This window comes from Equus przewalskii, chromosome 1 (assembly GCF_037783145.1).
Source record: "Equus przewalskii isolate Varuska chromosome 1, EquPr2, whole genome shotgun sequence".
In the NCBI taxonomy this organism is placed as follows: domain Eukaryota; kingdom Metazoa; phylum Chordata; class Mammalia; order Perissodactyla; family Equidae; genus Equus; species Equus przewalskii.
This window is the reverse complement of record NC_091831.1, coordinates 123,854,600-123,873,532: the sequence shown is the minus strand read 5'-3', so window position 1 is coordinate 123,873,532 and position 18,933 is coordinate 123,854,600. Positions and strand designations below refer to the sequence as shown.

Sequence of the window (18,933 nt, the reverse complement as noted above, 5' to 3'; positions counted from 1 at the left end):
TTGAAAATTGAAATCAGCAAAACCAAATATTTAATAATTTTAAATACAAAAATGTATAATATTTTAGAACATAAAGTAAACGTAACTTTGTAACAATAGGCATTATAATTCTGGTCTGTATTAGCAGATAAACAAAAATGAAGTGTTCAAAACATTAAAATCTACACACTTCAAAAACACAAAATCTAGTCTTGAAAAGTTGAAGATGAAATGTTATTTGATCCCTTTGAAAGCAGAATCTTAAAATCAAAGTACGTTGGCAGTATCATTATGTCACGAGTATGTTTCTTATCTATAAAATTTTCCAGGAAAAAGTTTTTCCTCACTCTACCCTAGCTGGAGAATGGTGAGGAGATATGTTTGTGAGATATCTTTGAATATTTTCCGCTGACGAGGCCTTCTGGCTTTTTTTCAGGGACTACAGTCTCTTATTTAGAAGGAGCCATACTTTTTGTTTCTAAAGCATTTCCGGCTTGTCTTTAATTTCTTTAGTTTTATCTTGTTTAGATGGAGATTCTGATGCACCGTTTCCTGTATCAGTTTCAAAACTGCCGTGTTGATATTTCACGTTAGGAAAGTCTGTGAAGAGAGTAACAATTATTCTTGCAACAGCGTTTTGCTTTGTCTGCTGCCATGCAACGTCTGAGAAGGACTCAAGGCATACTTCACATTTCAGGAGTGTTTTGACATTGTAATTGTCTCCTTTTAAAAACATATACAAACATTGAGAGATTAGTGTAATGAACTTCCGTGCCTGGCCTCAGCAAGGATGAACTCATGGCCAATCTTCCTTCATCTCCAGCCCTACCCAGCACCCTTGCTCCCAGCCAGATTCTGTGGAAGCTGATCCAAGACGTCGTATCATTTCATCTGTAATTACTTTAGTAAAGTGAAAAGGGCTCTTTAAAAACACATAACCATCGTGCTATTATTGCACCTTAAGAATTGATCATTTCTCATTATCATAAAATATCCAGTGTTCAGATTTCCCCTGTTGTCTCATACATTTTTTTACAGTTGGTTTGAGATTTCAGATCTTAAAAATTCTGAAATAAAAATTTTGGACCAAGCAAAATATACCATTTTGGTACTGAAGTGTAGGATTCATGAATAGAGCATGACACCACTGGGTGGAGGGTTCTAGACAAATAGTCCAGACTCTGCCTCTAGGATTCAGAGTGTGGTGGGCAGCAGAAGTCATTCACTCGTTCAGCAAACATGCACTCACTCAGCAGGATCCCCATGCTCAGTCCTGGGCTGAGCACCTCAGACACAGCAGCGAACCAGACACACGGGGCCAGTCTCGACCTGAGGGAGCCAGGGCACTGGTGTTTCACTGGGAAGTTTGCAAATGGGATGACATAGACCCTTGCAAGTGATACTGAAACTTAGCCTTGAAGAATGGGTGGAATTTCGTCAAGAAGAGAAGTGGAGAAAGAGCTGTCTCATCCCGAGTAAACAGCAGGTGCCAAGCGTGGAGGTGGGAAAGCCCCTGGTGTGCTCAAGGGCAGAGACGAGTGATAGGGCGTAGGGTGTATGGCAAGGCTGGTGGGAGGTGAGGCCGGGGCTGGGTGGGCTGTGGAGGGCTTGGGGATATGCTAAGGGGCGGGGTCCTTCCAGAGGGGACCTCACGATTTTGTTGAAGGAGCGTAAATTGCGGCCCATGCGTCAGGAGAGCAGAGCTTTGCAGGACCTCTGAGGAATCATGTGGCTTTCCCTGGCTGGAGCCCTGCGTCCGCTCGACCAGGAGTCCCCAGGGGCGGGCCTCTGTCCACCTCCATCTCCTGTATCTCTGTGCTTGACTGGTGCCCACACACAGGAAGTACTCAATGTGTGTCTACCGACTGACACTCCTGCCGTCTCCACTTCCACCACGATCAGGACAGAGGGAGCCCTTAGGCCTCCAGCTTGGGGAAATGTGGTGGCTTTTCCAAAATGCGCAAGGGGTTTGGCTTTAGGACCTGGGCCCGGTTACCCTGATTGGAGGGCTGCATGGCCAGCGCTGCCCCTGGGCCAGCAGGCAGGCCGGGGGCACGGGAGGAAGGCTCAGAGACGGGCTCCTCAGATGGGGTATAAGGAGATGCCGATATTGCAGCTGCTGGGTTGGCTCTCACAGTTAATTTCTCTAAGACCGGCTAAGAGTTGGAGGACTCATCCATTTATTTCCTTTTAATAGCATTGTTGCTTTGGTTAAAAAAAATTTATAATAATAATACACATGCTCATTGTGGGCAAACTCTAGTGTTATAGAAAAGTAGAAGGAAGAGAGTAAAGCATGTCCCTGGAGCTAACCCCTACCGTCTAGAGAGAACCACTGCGAAAACACGCTTTCTGTCCATAAATACAAGCAGTTAAATGTACCACAGTTTTCTATAGACGGTGTTATAAGATTTATGCTGTTCCATAACCTGCTTTTTTTGTTTAACAACATGTCATGGCACCGTTTCCTGTCAGTAACCCCAGATCTGTAACATTTTTAATAGTCACACGGTACGATTTTGCGTGGAGGTACCATAACTTACCCAGCCAGCTCTCTAGCGCCAGAAATTTGGATTGTTTCCAATTTTTCTCTCCGGCGCGCTAAAGGATATCATCAGCTTTTTCAGAAGGACAATAATGGCCTAGCGGTAAATATCTCGAATAGCTGGCATAGCTGGAACAGAAAAAGGTTCCCTGCCCTCACTGAGTCCTAAAGCCAAGCTGGGAGGTCACCATGGCAATCCCTCCCTGCACTGGAGCGCCCGTTAGCCACAGCTCCAGCCTGGGTGGTGGGTCAGAGCCAAAGGCGAAGCCGTGTGTTTTCAAGCACGATTCTAAACCAAGGACGGAAGGAGCACGAGAGAGCACAAATGCAGAACGGAGAGGATTTAGGGTGCGGTGGGGAGACTAGCCGTTGTGATCTAATAGATGCCATGTTTTTTCATCCTCATGAGAGCCACTGATGCTTTTATAAATTATCCTCATTTAACTGATAAGAAAATTCAAGTTTAGGAGATTAGGTGATCTGCCCATGGGCACACAGTAAGTGATGGAGCCAGGATTTGAAATTGGCAACATCCGCTCATCACAATTCTCCTTACCCAGCTTAGGATCGCCACCCTCTCTCGTCACCAGCCCTGAGACCACCAGCCCTGCCCCCCAGCCCCTAGTGCATTCATCCCCGCTGCATTCAGATGGGGTGCACACTGAGTCTTCCTCTGGGCTCTTCTCCAGGACCACCCTGGCCCCCTGCCCCTCCACACCCGACACCACCTCCGTGCTGACCTGTAGACAGCTCCCCGAATTCTGTAGTCTTTCACCCCCATGCCTTGGCTTCTGCTGCACCCCCAGCTTAGCATGCCCTCTCCTCCACAGCTGCAGGGCTCCTGTTTATTCTTCAAGGCTTAGCTCAAGCTTCATTTCTTCCAGAAGTCTTTCCTGACTCCCTAGTGGGATGTCCCTTCTTTGTGTTCTTCTAGGAGCATCTGGTTCTAACCAGTAATCGCATATGCTTGGTGTCAGTTGTTGGTGCCGATCTCCTACACTAGAATGCGAGCTCTTAAGATGGAACCGTCTTATCTGTTTCTCCATCCCCGTATCTGACCATAGCCTGGGACATGTAGTGGGTATTCAGTCAGCGTGTGCTGACAGAGTGGGCATAGATAGAGCAGATGCCCGTCCACCTCCAATTCTGCTCCCAGCCCCGGGGACGGGGAGAGGGCGCACGGACTGCTTTCACCCAGCAGATCGATGGGCGCTGCCCCCCAGCCGCCGCTCCCTGGTCCCCTGCCTCTCACCCGCTGGTTTTCCAACATGCTCTGCCACACCTGCCCCCAGCCTCATCCTCCTTAAGCCCGGCCTACCCCTTTCTCTCTTTTAATTTATTTTATTTTTTGTTGTGGTAACATTGGTTTATAACATTATATAAATTTCAGGTCTACATTGTTACATTTTGAGTCCTGTGTAGATTACATCACGGTCACCATCCAAAGACTGATTACAGTCCATCACCACACACATGTGCCTAATCCCCCCTTTTGCCCTCCTCCCTGCCCCCTTCCCCTCTGGTAACCACCAATCCAGTCTCTGTCGCTGTGTGGTTGTTTGTTGTTGTTTTTATCTTCTACGTATGAGTGAGATCATACAGTACTTGACTTTCTCCCTCTGACTTATTTTGCTTAGCATAATACCCTCAAGGTCCATCCATGTTGTCACAAATGGCCGGATTTCATTTCTTATGGCTGAGTAGCATTCCATTGTGTATATATACCACATCTTTATCCATTTGTCCCTTGATAGGTACCTAGGTTGCTTCCAAGTCTTGGCTATTGTGAATAATGCTACAGTGAACATGGGGGTACATGTATCTTTACACATCTGTGTTTTCATGTTCTTTTGGATAAATACCCAGCACTGGAATAGCTAGATTGTATGGTAGTTCTATTCTTAATTTTTTGAGGAATCTCCATACTGCTTTCCGTAGTGGCTGCCCCAGTTTCCACTCCCACCAGCAAGCAGTGTATGAGAGTTCCCTTCTCTCTACATCCTCTCCAACACTTCTTGTTTCCTCTCTTGTTAATTATGGCCATTCTGACAGGAGTGAGGTGATATCTCACTGTAGTTTTGATTTGCATTTCCCTGATAGTGATGTTAAACATCTTTTCATGTGCCAGTTGGCCATCTGTATATCTTTGGAAAAATGTCTGTTCAGATCGCTTGCCCATTTTTTAACTGGGTTGTTAGTTTTTTTGTTATTGAGATGTATGCGTTCTTTGCATATTTTAGATATTAACCCCTTATCTGATATGTGGTTTGCAAATATCTTCTCCCAGTTGTTACGTTGTCTTTTTGTTTTGTTGATGGTTTCCTTTGCTGTGCAGAAGCTTTTTAGTTGATGTAGTCCCATTGGTTTATTTTTTCCATTGTCTCCCTTGCCTGGACTGACATGGTACTTGAAAATATGCTGCTAAGAACGATGTTAAAGAGTGTACTGTCTATCTTTACTTCTAGAAGTTTCATGGTTCCAGGAATTACGTTCAAGTCTTTAATCCATTTTGAGTTAATTTTTTTGTATGGTGTAAGATAGTGGTCTAGTTTCATTCTTTTGCATGTGGCTGTCCAGTTTTCCTGACACCATTTATTGGAGAGACTTTCCTTTCTCTATTGTATGTTCTTGGCTCTCTTGTCAAAAATTAGCCCTCCATAGATATGTGGGTTTATTTCTGGGCCCTCAATTATGTTCCATTGATCTATGTATCTGTTTTTGTCCCAGTACCATGCTGTTTTAGTTACTATAGCTTTGTAGTATATTTTGAAATCAGCTTTGTTCTTTTTTCTCGGGATTCCTTTGGCTATTCAGGGTATTTCGGTGTTCCATTCACCCCTTTCTCTCACCACAATGCCTATATTTGCCCTACCAGGGAAACTGAGGCAGTTGGTGAATCATTTACATCACTGCCCCCACCCCAGCTGTCAGTTTTGCCCCGTTTAAGTCCCATGAACCTGACTTTTTCTTCTTCTTCTTTCTTTTTTTTTTTGCTGAGGAAGATTTGCCCTGGTACAGAGAGCTCCCATTTGTCCCCCACCTCGAGTTTTCCCTATTTTGATATAATTGAAGCAGTGTTGATACATTGTTGATAACTAATGTCCTTAGTTTGCACTGGGGTTCATTCTCTCTCCATTGGATGGGCTTTGACAAATGCGTCAGTCATGTTTCCACCATGACAATTTTTAAAACACCTTAGAAGCCAAAAGTCTCTGCTTTCTTACTTTTTTGCACTCCCACTCTGCTTTCCGCTCCTTTCCATTGTCTCAGACCCACTGTCTCTTCAGCCCTTCTCACTTGTCTGTTCTCCTTGAAGCTTCCTCTCCCTGGACGTGGACAGTTTCCTGGCTCTGTCGTTTCTCTGCCAGACTGCACGCTCCTCGAGGCACTCGGAGAAGTCAGAGAAGTCTAGCAGTCGAAGGCGCCCTGGGCCGGGGCTGGGGCTTGAGTGCTTTGGGGATGCTATGTACTGAGTAAACGCCTGCACAGGTGCTGGGTCTGGGCTTCCAAGGGAAATGCTTTGGGTGCAGATGACAACAGGGAGAGAGCGTGTGGCAGGGGACGGAGACCTGGGCAATCTCAAGTTTCAGGGGCTGCAGGGCGAGGAGAAGAGGTGTCCCAGCAAGGACAGTTGTAGAGAGGGGAGAGGTGAGAACGAACAGCTTTGGGTGGCGGGATGCTTGAATCCTTCGCAGGAGGAGCAGAGGTCTCCAGGGTGCAGTGAAGGAGCCGCCTATTGGCTGTGCCCACGCTTCCTCTCTCCCTTCGCCTCTTGCCCAGGTTGCTCCTCCTGCAGGACATTAGGCGAGCAAGCGTGCATGGGAAGATGTTTAAGAAGAAAAATAAATAGAAAATTCCTCCCTGGCTGCTCCCCCTACCCCGTGGCAACCCTGGGCTCCCTCCTACCACCACATGCCCACTCTCCCCCAACTCTGCCCCCAGTGAGCCAAAAGAGGACACAAACCTTCCACTCTGCTAAAGGAGCCTGAAGGGGTGACTTGCTGTTCCTGTAACGTGCCTCTGTGCCTTTGCTCAGGCTGTTCCTTCTGCCAGCTGTGCCCTCTCCAAACTCACAGATTCTTTCTGATCTCTCACACTCCAGACAAACATCACCTCCTCTGTAAAGCTGTAAAACCCTCCCCTGCTTCCCCTCAAACCCGATGGCGCCCCCACCCAGATGTTTGCATACATCTTGGTTTCCATCACCCACATAACATCTAACCCACCGGCTCACTCGTCTGCCCATCTCTGCTGTTCTGCAGGGGGCTCCCCCAAGACCCAGCTTGTGGTTACACCCTGTGTCCCCAGCTCTCAGTGGAGTGCCTGGCACACAGCAGACTCACTACGTGGATGAATGGGTGAACGGATGGACACGTGAACGAACGGATGGTCTCTGAGTAGAACAGTCAACATGTTTTTATGAGTCTCCTTGTTGCTACCCAAACAACCACACCTAAAATAATCAGAGGACAATATGTAACCAAGCTCATAATAGTATCTGCCATTTATTGAGGTGCTTGCTGCAGGCCAGGCTCTATGCAAAGAGCCTCATGTCCATCATTTCATTCACTCCTCCTGCAGCTTATGACTTAGGGGCAGGGAGCTAGGCTGGGAAGGTTGGGCAGCATGCTCAAGGCTCCAGCTGTGAGAAGAGAAGCCTGGACTGGAATCCAGATCTGCCTGACCCACAGGCTGTGGTTGCCACCCCCTCTCTGCATCTGGAGGTGCCCAGGGGAAGGAGAGAGCAGCAGAGGTGTGACCAGGGAAGGCTCCCTGCTGGAGGAGACCAACTGTGGGCTGGGCCTGGAGGCAGCCAGAGAGCCGACAGCGGGAGGATGTTCGAGGTTCAAGGACAGGCCTGAAGCCTGGCCAGAGTGGAGAGACTCCCAGGAGTTTCAGGGATGGGGTTGGGGAGTGCTCATCACCCCAGCCTGTGCTCACTCTGGGTGGTCCACAGTGGCGATGGTGCTGGCAGCGCCCCGACTCAGTAGCTAGCTGACAGTGCCCTGCAGTTCCCCATGGACCTTCCTCCCCAGCCCGGCCCAGGGGAGAGCTGGGTCTGCAGGTGAGACACACTCATTGTGGGATGGGGCTGGGCCAGTTGCCGTGGGTGTGGATACTCCTGAGTCAGAGGACAAGGCCAGCATAGCCTGCACAGCCAGCTTCTCTGGGGAGCGCACCTGCTGGGGAATGCCTCTCCCAGCCAGTGGGGCCGCTTTCCAGGGTAGGGCAGCGGCGGGGGCAGGAGCAGGTTTCTGTGGAAGAACACTGTCCTCATTCACCCACTGGTAGACACAACCCAGAGGGTCTGCCGGTTCTGGGCCCGGCGACTCCTGGTCTTGAGGGGGATTTCCTCTGGGCTCCAAGTTACCTGGGGGTGTGGCTTTCCTTCTGATCCCCAGGCACCACATAGGGCTGGTGGTTCTAAATCTTTTTGGCTCACTGAAATTCCACTGAAAGCCGTGGCCTCTGTCCCCAGAGACACACACACGTCCATGTACACACACACGCGCACACACACATAATTTCACCTCTAATTTTATGAACTTCCCGAAGCCTCTGGATTTCCATGGACTCAGGTTAAACACCGTCATGCCAGGAGTTGTTGCAGTGGACGGTCCGCTCTCCCGAATGTGTTATTTATTGTCATAGTAGCAGTGCTAGTAATAGTAACGCTACTGATATTATTTAGAATTTGCAGTTAACAAGCACGTTCACACCCATTACCTCATTTTAGCTTCCCACTGCCCTGGCCATGTAGGCATCAGTATCCTTATTTCACAGATGACCAAAATGAGGCAAGGGGAATTGCTCAGCCCACCAAGGTCATATCTTGAGATGGCCAAGGGGAGACCTGACCCTGGCCACCCTAAGTCTCAAGCCCCTTGTGTCCCCCCGTCACACCTCATCAGAAGGCTTCTGAGGAGCTGGGGCTCCACCTTTAGAACATCCTCTAAGCTCAGGGGGTCCAGGGGGCTTGTTACAATATACCAGGGAATGTTGGGAGGGGCTTCTCATCCAGCCACTCTTCGTCTAGATACTTGGGACCCTTGGTCCCCCAAACTCCATTGACATAGCACGGTGTGCATGACTCTAGATAGAAAAATAGCCATAGCTCCCCATAATCAGTACACGTGGCCTGTGACATCAGCACACTTTTTCTCTCTTTTGATTGTGACCTTTAGGAAGAAATACCTTTTATGTTATAACCTACTACACACACATGGCCATACGTAACATAACATAAACAAACATATGGAGCATAACATATGTAACAAACTGAGATATCACAAGATGATACTTATCTGTACTCTGTGCGATACACTGATATTTTCTGTTCTGTTGTTTTCCGTACTGTTCTACTGGTTTCTTTTTTTATATGCCGGGAAAGATTCGCCTTGATCTAACATCTCTTGCCAATCTTCCTCTCTTTTTTTTTCCTCCCCACAGCCCCAGTACACAGTTGGATATTCTAGTTTTAAGTCCTTCTAGTTCTTCTATGTGAGCTGCCGCCACAGCATGGCTACTGACAGATCAGTGGTATAGTTCTGCACCCGGGGAACTGAACCTGGGCTGCCGAAGCAGAGCGCACTGAATTTAACTGCTAGGCCATCAGGGCTGGCTCCATACTATTCTATTTTTAAACACTACTTAGGATTCACTAAATTAGTTTCATGATCTACTGACCCGTTGTGGCTTGCAGTTTGGAAAACACTGCATTAACAGACCCAATAATCATGGTTTTAATTAACAGTGGGCTATCTGGAAGTTTGTCATTTTGCTGCAGTGGGCTTTTGACCCTGGCTGTGGCCAGGGTGGAGTTCAGGTGAAAGTCGTCTGGCTGAGGCCTGACCCTAGCCGCCCCCAGCTCGCTGCCCTGGCATTCTTCTCTCCCTGCGGTGGGTTTAGGAACAGGCCCCGGCAGGGCGGGGCTGCTGGTGTTTCGAGTCCTGTTGTGTGTCTGTACACATGTTCCCACTGTGCATGACAGACCTCATTTAATCGTGACCTTGCTGGGCCCCCGCTGAGTGACCTCCAGCAAGTCATTCCTTAACTGGAGTCCTCACCTATGGAACAGGAAGAACAGTGGGTTGAACTAGTCTGTGCTTCTCGAAACAGGAGGAGATTTGCAGCAATGGGTTGTGTATGATTTGTGTACGGTCATGTACCATATAACAATGTTTCAGTCAATAAAGGACACATATACGACGGTGGTCCCTTCACATTAGTACCATGTGGCCTAGATGTGTAGTGAGCTATACCATCTAGGTTTGTGTAAGTCACTCTATGATGTTTACACAACAGCGAAATCAACAAATGCTGCTTTTCTCAGATGTGTCCCGGTCGTTAAGCGACGTGTGACTGTGTACGTGTACATATGTGTGTATATGCTTTGATCTGAATGTTCGCATCCCCCAAAATTCAGAAGTTGAACTCCTCACGCCCAGTGTGATGGTTTTAGGAGGTGGGGCCTTTGGGATGTGATTAGGTGGAGCCCTCATGAATGGGATTAGCGCCCTTGCAGAAAAGGCCCCAGAGAGCTCCCTCGCCCCTTCCGTGTATGAGGACACAGCAGGGAGGCGGCCATCTGCAGCCCAGGGGACCTTCGCCAGGACGGACTGTGCTCACACCAGGATCCAGCCTCCAGGACTGAGAAGGAAATGTTTGTTGTTTACAAACCACCCAGTCTATGGTACTTTGTTATAGCAGCCTGAAGGGACTCACACAGTGTATATATATTTATGATTTATATTTTTTTCTGAAAGATTTGGAGAAAATAAAATTTTATATTAACACAAACATAGCTAAGTTATGGAGCAGACTACAAAACTCACATGCTTTTTTTTAGTTACTTTTTTTATTGTGGTAAAATATACATAACAAAATTTACCATTTTAAACATTTTTAAATGGACAATTCAGCAGCATGAAGTACGTTCACAATATTGTGCAATCTTCACCACTATCCATTTCCAGAACTTTTGCATCATCCCCAGCAGTAACTCTGTACCCATTAAGTAACCCCTCTTCCCCACACCCTCCGGCCCCTGCTAGCCTCTGTTCCACTTTCTGTATCTGTGAATTTGCCTATTCTAGAGCCTCATAGAAGTGGAATCATACAGTATTTGTCCTTTTGTGTCTGGCTTGTTTCACTTAGCATAGTGTGTTCAGCGTTCACCTATGTTGTAGCAGGTGTCAGAATTTCCTTCCTTTTTAAGGCTGAATAACATTCCGTTGTATATATATACCTCATTTTGTTTATCCATTCATCTGCTGGTGGACAGTTGGGTTTCTTCCCCCTTTTGGCTGTTGTGAATAATGCTGCTGTGAACATGAGTGTTCAAGTATCTGTGGGCCCTGCTTTCAATTCGTTTGGGTAGTAAATGCCCAGAAGTGGAATTGCTGGGTCATATGGGAATTCTATGTTTAACTTTTTGAGGGCCCACCATACTGTTTTCCACAGCGATTGCACCATTTTACAATCCCAGCGGCAATGAACTAAGGTTCCAATTTCTCCATATCCTCAACACTCGTTCTTTTACTTTTTTTTTTTTTTTTTTGGATAATAGCCATCCTAATGCGTGTGAAGTGATATCTCATTGTGGTTTTGATTTGCATTTCCCCAATGACAGTGATCTGAGTGTCTTTTCATGTGCTCATTGGCATTTGTATATGTTTTTTGGAGAAATGGCTATTCAATCCTTTGCCCATTTTTTAATTGGGTTGTTTTTTTGCTGTTGTTGTTGAGTTGTAGGAGTTCTTTATATATTCTGGATAGTATCTCTTATTGGATACATGATTTCCAAATGTTTTCTCCCATTCTATGAGCTGTCTTTTCATTCTCTTGGTAATGTCCTTTGAAGACAAACAATTTTTATTTCCACATGCATTTTTGTGTGTGTGTGCGGGGAAGAGTGGCCCTGAGCTAACATCTGTTGCCAGTCTTCCTCTTTTTGCTTGAGGAAAATTGTCCCTGAGCTAACATCTGTGCCCATCTTCCTCTATTTTGTATGCGGGATCCTAACCCACAAACCCTGGGCCCCCAAAGTGGAACACGCGAATTTAACCACTACGTCATGGGGCCGGCCCTGTCACATGCATTTTTAAGGTAAAACAAGAGTCTGAAGGTGGTTGGGGCTGATCCTAGACTCTGCCCTTCCCCGCATTCCTCCAGGTGCAAGTTCAGTCCTCTGCGGTGGTGAGGAAACTTTGGTGGTCCTCTGGGCGGGGCCTTCTGGCACAGTGATGGGATGGAAACTCTGCCGCGCTCACCTCCTCGGCTCTTTGCTGTTTCCTGTTTAACATGAAGGAGATATTGACAGGAGCCCCAGAGGAGGGGGAGGATCAGATATGTGACTCAGATGCCAGAGCCCGCACTCTCTGTTCTCAGCCGGTTTGGACTGGAGCCTCCCCAGCCCCTGCTCTTTAGCTAGCATCCTCCTGCCTCACCCCGGAAGCTGGGCCTTATCAGACCACACGGTACCTGCCCAGCCTAGGACTGGCCGACCAGAATGGGCAGAAAGGTGATGCCGGTTCCCTCTCCCGTCATCTCCCCACTGGCTTCTCACAGAACCTGAACTCCCTCTGTTAATGTTGCTTCTTCAGGTCAAACATATGCCCTCTTGTCTGAAATGCTGCTGATGAAATTCGTGCATGCAGTGGTAGCTTGGACTAGACCTCTCGGGAGCTTCCTGATCACGTTTCTAGTATCCTGAAAAAAAGCAACGGGAGAAATTCCCTAGCCAACAGCACTCTTTGCCTTTGCTATATATGCCTGACTACGAGTTTTTTGTTTTCCAACATAATATTTTTCAGAAAAGAGGAAGTGGTATTATAGTTGGGTCCATCCTGGGTTTTGTGTATTCAGGGTCACTCCATTCCTTTATCTGTGAACAGTGGGCTGTATGGGCTGTTCGGGGAAGACACAGTAACCTGGAACTCTCCCCGTCAATGCTTGTTTGGGATCCTTTCAGAAGGCACCTGACGCACACAATCAATTTAAAGAGAGAGGCAAAAGACATAATACAGATTGAGACTTATTCCCAGGATATGGTCTCCCAGCTTCAGGCACTGGTTTGTTGTAAGAGCCTTTAATGGCCCCTGTAAAGAGCCGAGTAGTAGGTGTGGAGAGAGCAGCCATGCAAACTGACCCAAGCCAGTCACTCCTTTACAGTTACTGTATTGCATCAATTCTTACGGGCCCTATTAAAAATTCTTTTTACATTTAACAGCTCTGAAATCAGGATCCATTTCCAGTCAGTGATATCTCAGCAGTATAATTGGCAGCATATTTTTCCGTCTTACTGGTATACAGAATGGTGCTGTGACTTCCGGCCGAGAATTTCTGAAGTTTGTGGAAATGGTCTTAGGCTCTGTCAGTGTTTAGAGGTCTGTGAGCACTGGAGGACCCCCACAGCCTTGCCACCAGGTGGCACAGCACAGGGAGGGTCTCAGGCTGAGTTCTGCTGTACGAATATTTTTCAGCAAGCGGGCACAAAATGGTACGATGACCTGTTCTGTAGGCAGATGAAGTCCTGGGAGTCTGAGCCTCTTAGGGGCTCTGACTCTTGAAAGTTCACATGAAATTGATGCAACAGGTGTCTAGTGGCGTGCATGAGCTCAACTTCTCCCGAATCCTCCCTCAAGGGCTCATCCGGGCTCATTCAGAGGGGCAGCCACTTGGGGCTTCCCGTGGCTCTCTCTGTGCGACACTTCTCACCATCTCATGTGTCTCTAATTCTACTCATTTCTCCAATAAGACAGCATCCATTGTGCTAATTAGCAAACCCTCTGGTGTTAATCAAAAATAACCCCAACCAACCAAAGTTGCCGCCTCTGAAGTAAGTGTAAGTTTATGGTTAGTCTTTTAAATGCTAATTAACCCCCACCCCAGGGGGATGGGTTAAAACATTTTCATATCACACTGTTTGTGTGAAGTGTTTGAAAGCAAATTGCAGACATTGTAATAATAGCAAATGGATACTTCTGATTTGTGATACATTTTTTAGCAACAGCATTAAATACAGCTTCAAAAAGTACAGCTTTCACATAACTTAGCTGGAAATAAGAATATTTTTCACTTAAACTGTGTTAAGTGACTCCCCAAAGTGGCTGTGGTTGTGAAGATGCTGCTGTCAAAGGCACATGTGAAGATTTTGAATACACTTATGTCTATGAAATACGAGTGGAAAAACAATATTTTAAAACTAGGTTGGCTATAGTAAGGGATTCTAAATATGTATGTTTAACTAAATTAATAAATGAATGTTATAAAGAGACTGTGTACAGTTCCTTTGCATCCATAGAAGTTACATGTTTTCGACCCTCTCACTGGGAAAATAGCACATCAGCTTGTATTCAGCCACGTTATATGGAAACGTATTTGGGAGGTTATAAAGTTTGCTGGCTGTGTCCTTCAAGGCCTGGGATCCACAGAGTGTAGGCTAAAGTTTGCTGGGGACGAACCTCCAGGAATATGGATGGATCTCTAGCCTGAGACAGGTGAGGGAGTCCGGTGCCCATTTCACCCCTTGTTAATTTCACTGGGTCTTAAATCTGAGAGCACAAGCCTGAAACCTCCTGATGGTGGTTTTGTTGTTATGATTTGTTTTTTTTTTAGGGCTATTTCAAGGGAACTCAGCAGGTCCTTGAGAGTGTATTACAGCCCCATTTACTCTTCTTTTTGAAGAAGAAGATTAGCTCTACTGCCAATCCTCCTCTTTTTGCTGAGGAAGACTGGCCCTGAGCTAACATCCATGCCCATCTTCCTCTACTTTATACATGGGATGCCTACCACGGCATGGCTTTTGCCAAGTAGTGCCATGTCCACACCCGGGATCCTAACTGGTGAACCCCGGGCCACTGAGAAGCAGAAGGTGTGAACATAACCACTGCGCCACTGGGCTGGCCCCCCATTTACTCTTTTTAGCTGTTTTAAAACATATTTTGAAGCTGTGGAGCCCTCTTTTAAGTGAAGTCTTATGTGGAACACCAATATACTGTTGAAATAATAGCAAAGCTTCACGTGTTTTGATTCGGGAACTCTCTGGTGCCTTTTTGTTTCATGCAATCTTGTTTCTAGACCTCTGCAAAAAGAGACAGCAAACCAACTGCTGTTTGAAGTGCTGGAAACTACACTCTGGTTTTTATAGTGTTGGTGAAATTAAAAGCTTGGCTTGTGATGGAAAGAAGCTAGAAAGACCAACGAGTTGATTTTATGTTCAATTTTGTCTGAAATGATTAACAGTAGGCACAAGACAGGAATCATTATCCATGCTTTATGATTTCCTATGATCATCCGTGGATGTTTCACAAGTTTGACAAACATAAAGGTTTACATTTTAGATGCAAAACAGCAGTCTCTTCACGGGAGAATCCTTATTTCTTTGAATGGCAGGAAAACAGGACACAAATAATCTCCCACTCGAGCCTGGTCTGACTGAGAGTTTGTCTCAACCTGATTAATTGGCAGAGGGGGTCACTGGTGAGCGTCTGCGTTCTAAACATTTTGGTAAACACTCTGTATTTTCTCTCTTCTCTCAGTAGCAGAGAAATTCAGTCCTAGTGCTTTGTGCCAGGACTTAATTCCCTTTAATCCAAGTCCGTTCTCTTCTTGAAAGGAAACTTCTGAAAACAGACATCAGATTCTAGCTCTCCCACCCACTAGCGGTGTGATCTTGGGCAAGCCCCCTAACTTCTCAACACCTCAGTTTTCCTGCCTGTAAAATATAAAATTAATTTTTGTCTCTGAAAATTAATAATAGTAGCAGGTATTTGTTGGACCCTTCCTTTATGGTAGGCCCTTTACATGGGTTCTCTCTTTTAAATGTAGCAACAACCCTATGAAGAAAGTACTACCGCTATTTCCATTTTACAGATGGGGAAACTGAAGCATGGGAGTTAATTTCCTTGCCCAGGGTTGCACAGGAAATGACAAATCAGTCTTTGAACCCAAGTGGCCTAAATCCAGCACCCAGGCCCTTAGCTGCTCTGCCTGGCTTCCTGAGAGGCTGTGGTGATGGGGCATTGAGAGGCACCAGGCGGGCAGTGACCAGCAAGGGCTTGGTGCAGAGGGTGGGAGTTCCCTCCTGCTCAGGGTGACTGGTGCTAGTGAATTGGGTGCATATCTGTCTCATCTCTTTCTTTATACATTTCTTGGGGACAACAGACTGTCTTATTCACCTTTATTTCCAAGTAAGGAATAGAATGGTATGGAGGATGCCTCCTGCCCTCTATTCTGTGTGCCACAAACCTTTCCAGTTTTTCTGTTAAATTCTCACCTTTTCCTCCACGCTGCGGCAGCCCACAGAGAATAATTATACATTTATATTATAATAATCAGCTAAACATTTAGCCCTTACCCTCACTTGCCGCATGATACACATGCAGTAAACAGGGGCTGAATGAGGACATGCATGAATCATCTCTGACTTTTCTGACCCCTGGTTTTTGTAGGTTGAGTCTGGTCCTTCGACCTGGACGATGTGTGCTGTGAGAGTAGGGACCATGCCTTTTCTTTCTCTTGCTCATGACATTGAGTCAACTTCAGGGAGAAGCTGGGGACCAAGGTGGGCGGGTCTGTGGAGACCAGCCTGGTCCTGTTGTTATTGCTGGAGGTTTTTCTGGTGTGCTGGAGTTTTCCCCTGGTACCGGACCTCCGCCTCTTATCCTGCCACTGGTGAATTTGTGATGGGTGACCTGGACCTGGAAAACCAACAGAACTAAGGTGTACCAGGGTCCACTCATATGGGTGTTGTTTGTCTATTTGCAAAGTATTAACTTTTGTTTTTTGAACTGAGTAAAATGTGCTTTAAAAAATTATTTTCTTCATTATTCTCTAATTTGGAAATATGATAACTTTTATTATGGTAAAATATGCACAACATAAAATTTACCATTTTAACCATGTTTTTTTTAAGATTTTATTTTTCCTTTTTCTCCCCAAAGCCCCCTGGTACATAGTTCTACATTTTTTTTAGTTGTGGGTCCTTCTAGTTGTGGCATGTGGGATGCCGCCTCAGCATGGCTTGATGAGTGGTGGCATGTCCGCACCCAGGATCTGAACGGGCGAAACCCTGGGCCACCGCAGCAAAACGTGCAAACCTAACCACTCGGCCACGGGGCCGGGTCCACCATTTTAACCATTTTTAAGTGTATAAGTCAGTGACATTACATTCACAGTGTTGTGCAACCATCACCACTGTATTTCTAGAACTGTTTGTCACCCCAGACAGAAACTCTGTACCCATGAAATACTAACTCCCATTCCTGCCTCCCCCAGGCCTTGATATTCTACTGTCTGTTTCTATGAATTTGCCTATTCTAGATATCTCGTATAAGTGGAATCATACAGCATTTGTCCTTTTGTGACTGGCTTATTTCACTTAGCGTAATGTTTTGAAGGTTCAGCCATGTTGTAGCATGTGTTCAAACTCCATTCCTCTTTAGGCTGAAGGATATTCCACTGTGTGTAGACTACATTTTGTTTGTTATTTGGTTTATCTGTTCATCTGCTAGGGACGCTTGGGTGGTTTTCACCTTTTGACTATCGTGAATAATACTTCACATCAGTATTTTCAAGAAAGAAGCATGATTATGACAATGAAACATAAATACATTGTATTTTGCTACTTAGTTCCAGATAATAACACATAGAACATAAAGAACTGTAATAAGCAGAAGTATCAACAAACCACAAAAATGAAAACGCGTGAAGTTCAGAGGATGAACCACAATGCTTTATTAAATATGCATTTGCTGAAGGCCCGGGATGCGCCAGGCACACCCCCTGAGTTTCCAGCCATCGTGGAGGGTCCTCCCCAACGGTGGGGGAACGAGCCCTGGGCAGGTAGCTTCACCTGCAGGCAGATGTGGTTTTGGTGCCACAGGAGAGGGACAGGCAAGGTCTCGGGCCTTCGGAGGTGGGGACAGATCTCCTCTGGGGGCACCTAAGGAGGCAGCAGGTTTTGGCCCAGTGACAATGCGGGTAGAGGGGCTTTGACTCTGGTAAATGTCTAGCTCTTTCTTTCTTTGCTGGACCCATCTTCTGTTTCCCTGTGGCTTGGGCCTGTCCGGAGGGCTTTGGGTTTCTCCAGTTCACATTCCTCACAGCTGTTAAGCAGTCTTAATCCTGCCTTTAACCAACCTTGTTACTCCGAGTTGCTCTGTCTCCAGCAAGTGCCTCAGATTTGCCTGGTCTGGGTCTTCTGTGTGTCTCATGGCAGCCGTGCTCCGGTCAGCCTTCTGGAAGAGCGGCTTCTCTTCGGGTGACCTGGAGCATGGCTCTTGGTCCCCTATGCCCACCGAGTGGACACAGACTTGGGATCAGACTGTCTGCCCAGGGGCAGCATGTGATGCAGTGGAGAGTGAGCAGCTCCAGCTGTCCCCTAGCTGTGCAGCCTTGAGGAGGTTACTCCACCCCTCTGACCCTCACCTGCATCATGAGGGGACCGGGTGACCTCTACGGCCCTTTCCAGCTCTGTAATTTTATGATTGCCCATCTTATGATTTAATTACCTCCCTCAGCTCTCTCCGAGTAAATGACTCAGCAGTCCTATAGTTTGGCTGTTGTTGTTAAGGGCACTGGATTATTTTGCCATCACGAGTGAGGGTATGTTCAACAGTTCAACAACCTGACACTCTCGATCCAGCTGGAGTCAGGCTGAGACTCACTGGCTCTCTTCACGCTGTTCTCTTTCAGGGAAGAGGCCCTGGCACCGGCTGGCCAGAGGCACCGCAGGCCATGTCAGAACTTTGAGCGAGGCGTGGTGACGGGGAGCGGCCGTCACCCACTGACCTTCCCCACCCGGCCCCAGGATGCTGAGCGTGAAGCTCCCCAGGCTGTTCAGCATAGAGCAGATGCCCCAGGTATGTATGTGCTCTTCCTCCCCGCGGCAGAGCTCCGGGCCCGACCAGGGCTCGGCCTGTGCTGCAGGGGCGCTGCCGTTCTTCGGCCAGTGTGCTCTGGGCAGGCCCCTGCTCGTGAAGGAGTCCCTCCCAGACTCCCTCGGAGGAGGACAGCCTCCTGTTCCCCCACTGCACCGACCCTGGAGACCGAAGTCACCCCGAAATGGTTTAAGTTGTAAGTTTTCCCTGTGACGTGTGCATTTATCCAGAAGCAAAGTCATTGTTGAGGTGACAGATTCAAGCTGAAGAGAAGAAGCCAGCAGCACCTGCCTGCGACCCTCCCCTGGGTGCTTGAAAGCCGGCCTGGCAAAGTCGCCTCAGGGCGTGGCTTTGCTGTCTCCCTCGTCACTCGCAGGAGGCCCAGGCCAGGCGTGGGCTGAGGTGCTGAGGAGGGTTGCTGAGTGGGCCTCTGCCCTGCCCTTTGGTGGACTCCTGGGCCTGGGAACTCACTTGCAGCCGTCCACAAACCCCTGGTACTGGTTGATAATCTGCCTTTTTTAATAA

General features: G+C 47.2%; 1 protein-coding gene across 5 annotated transcripts in view; it reads left to right on the top strand.

Annotated features, from left to right (window-relative positions):
• Window positions 1-18,933, top strand: part of PAQR5 (progestin and adipoQ receptor family member 5) — an 81,546-nt gene that overhangs the window by 16,220 nt on the left and 46,393 nt on the right. For all 5 annotated transcript variants that reach the window (XM_070622228.1, XM_008541548.2, XM_008541538.2 and 2 more), the window contains exon 2: window positions 18,224-18,390. Coding sequence is in view for 2 of the 5 variants with exons in the window: in XM_008541548.2 (XP_008539770.1) it covers window positions 18,340-18,390 (51 nt within the window). In the remaining 3 variants the exon portion in view is untranslated. The remainder of the gene's footprint in view (window positions 1-18,223; window positions 18,391-18,933) is intronic.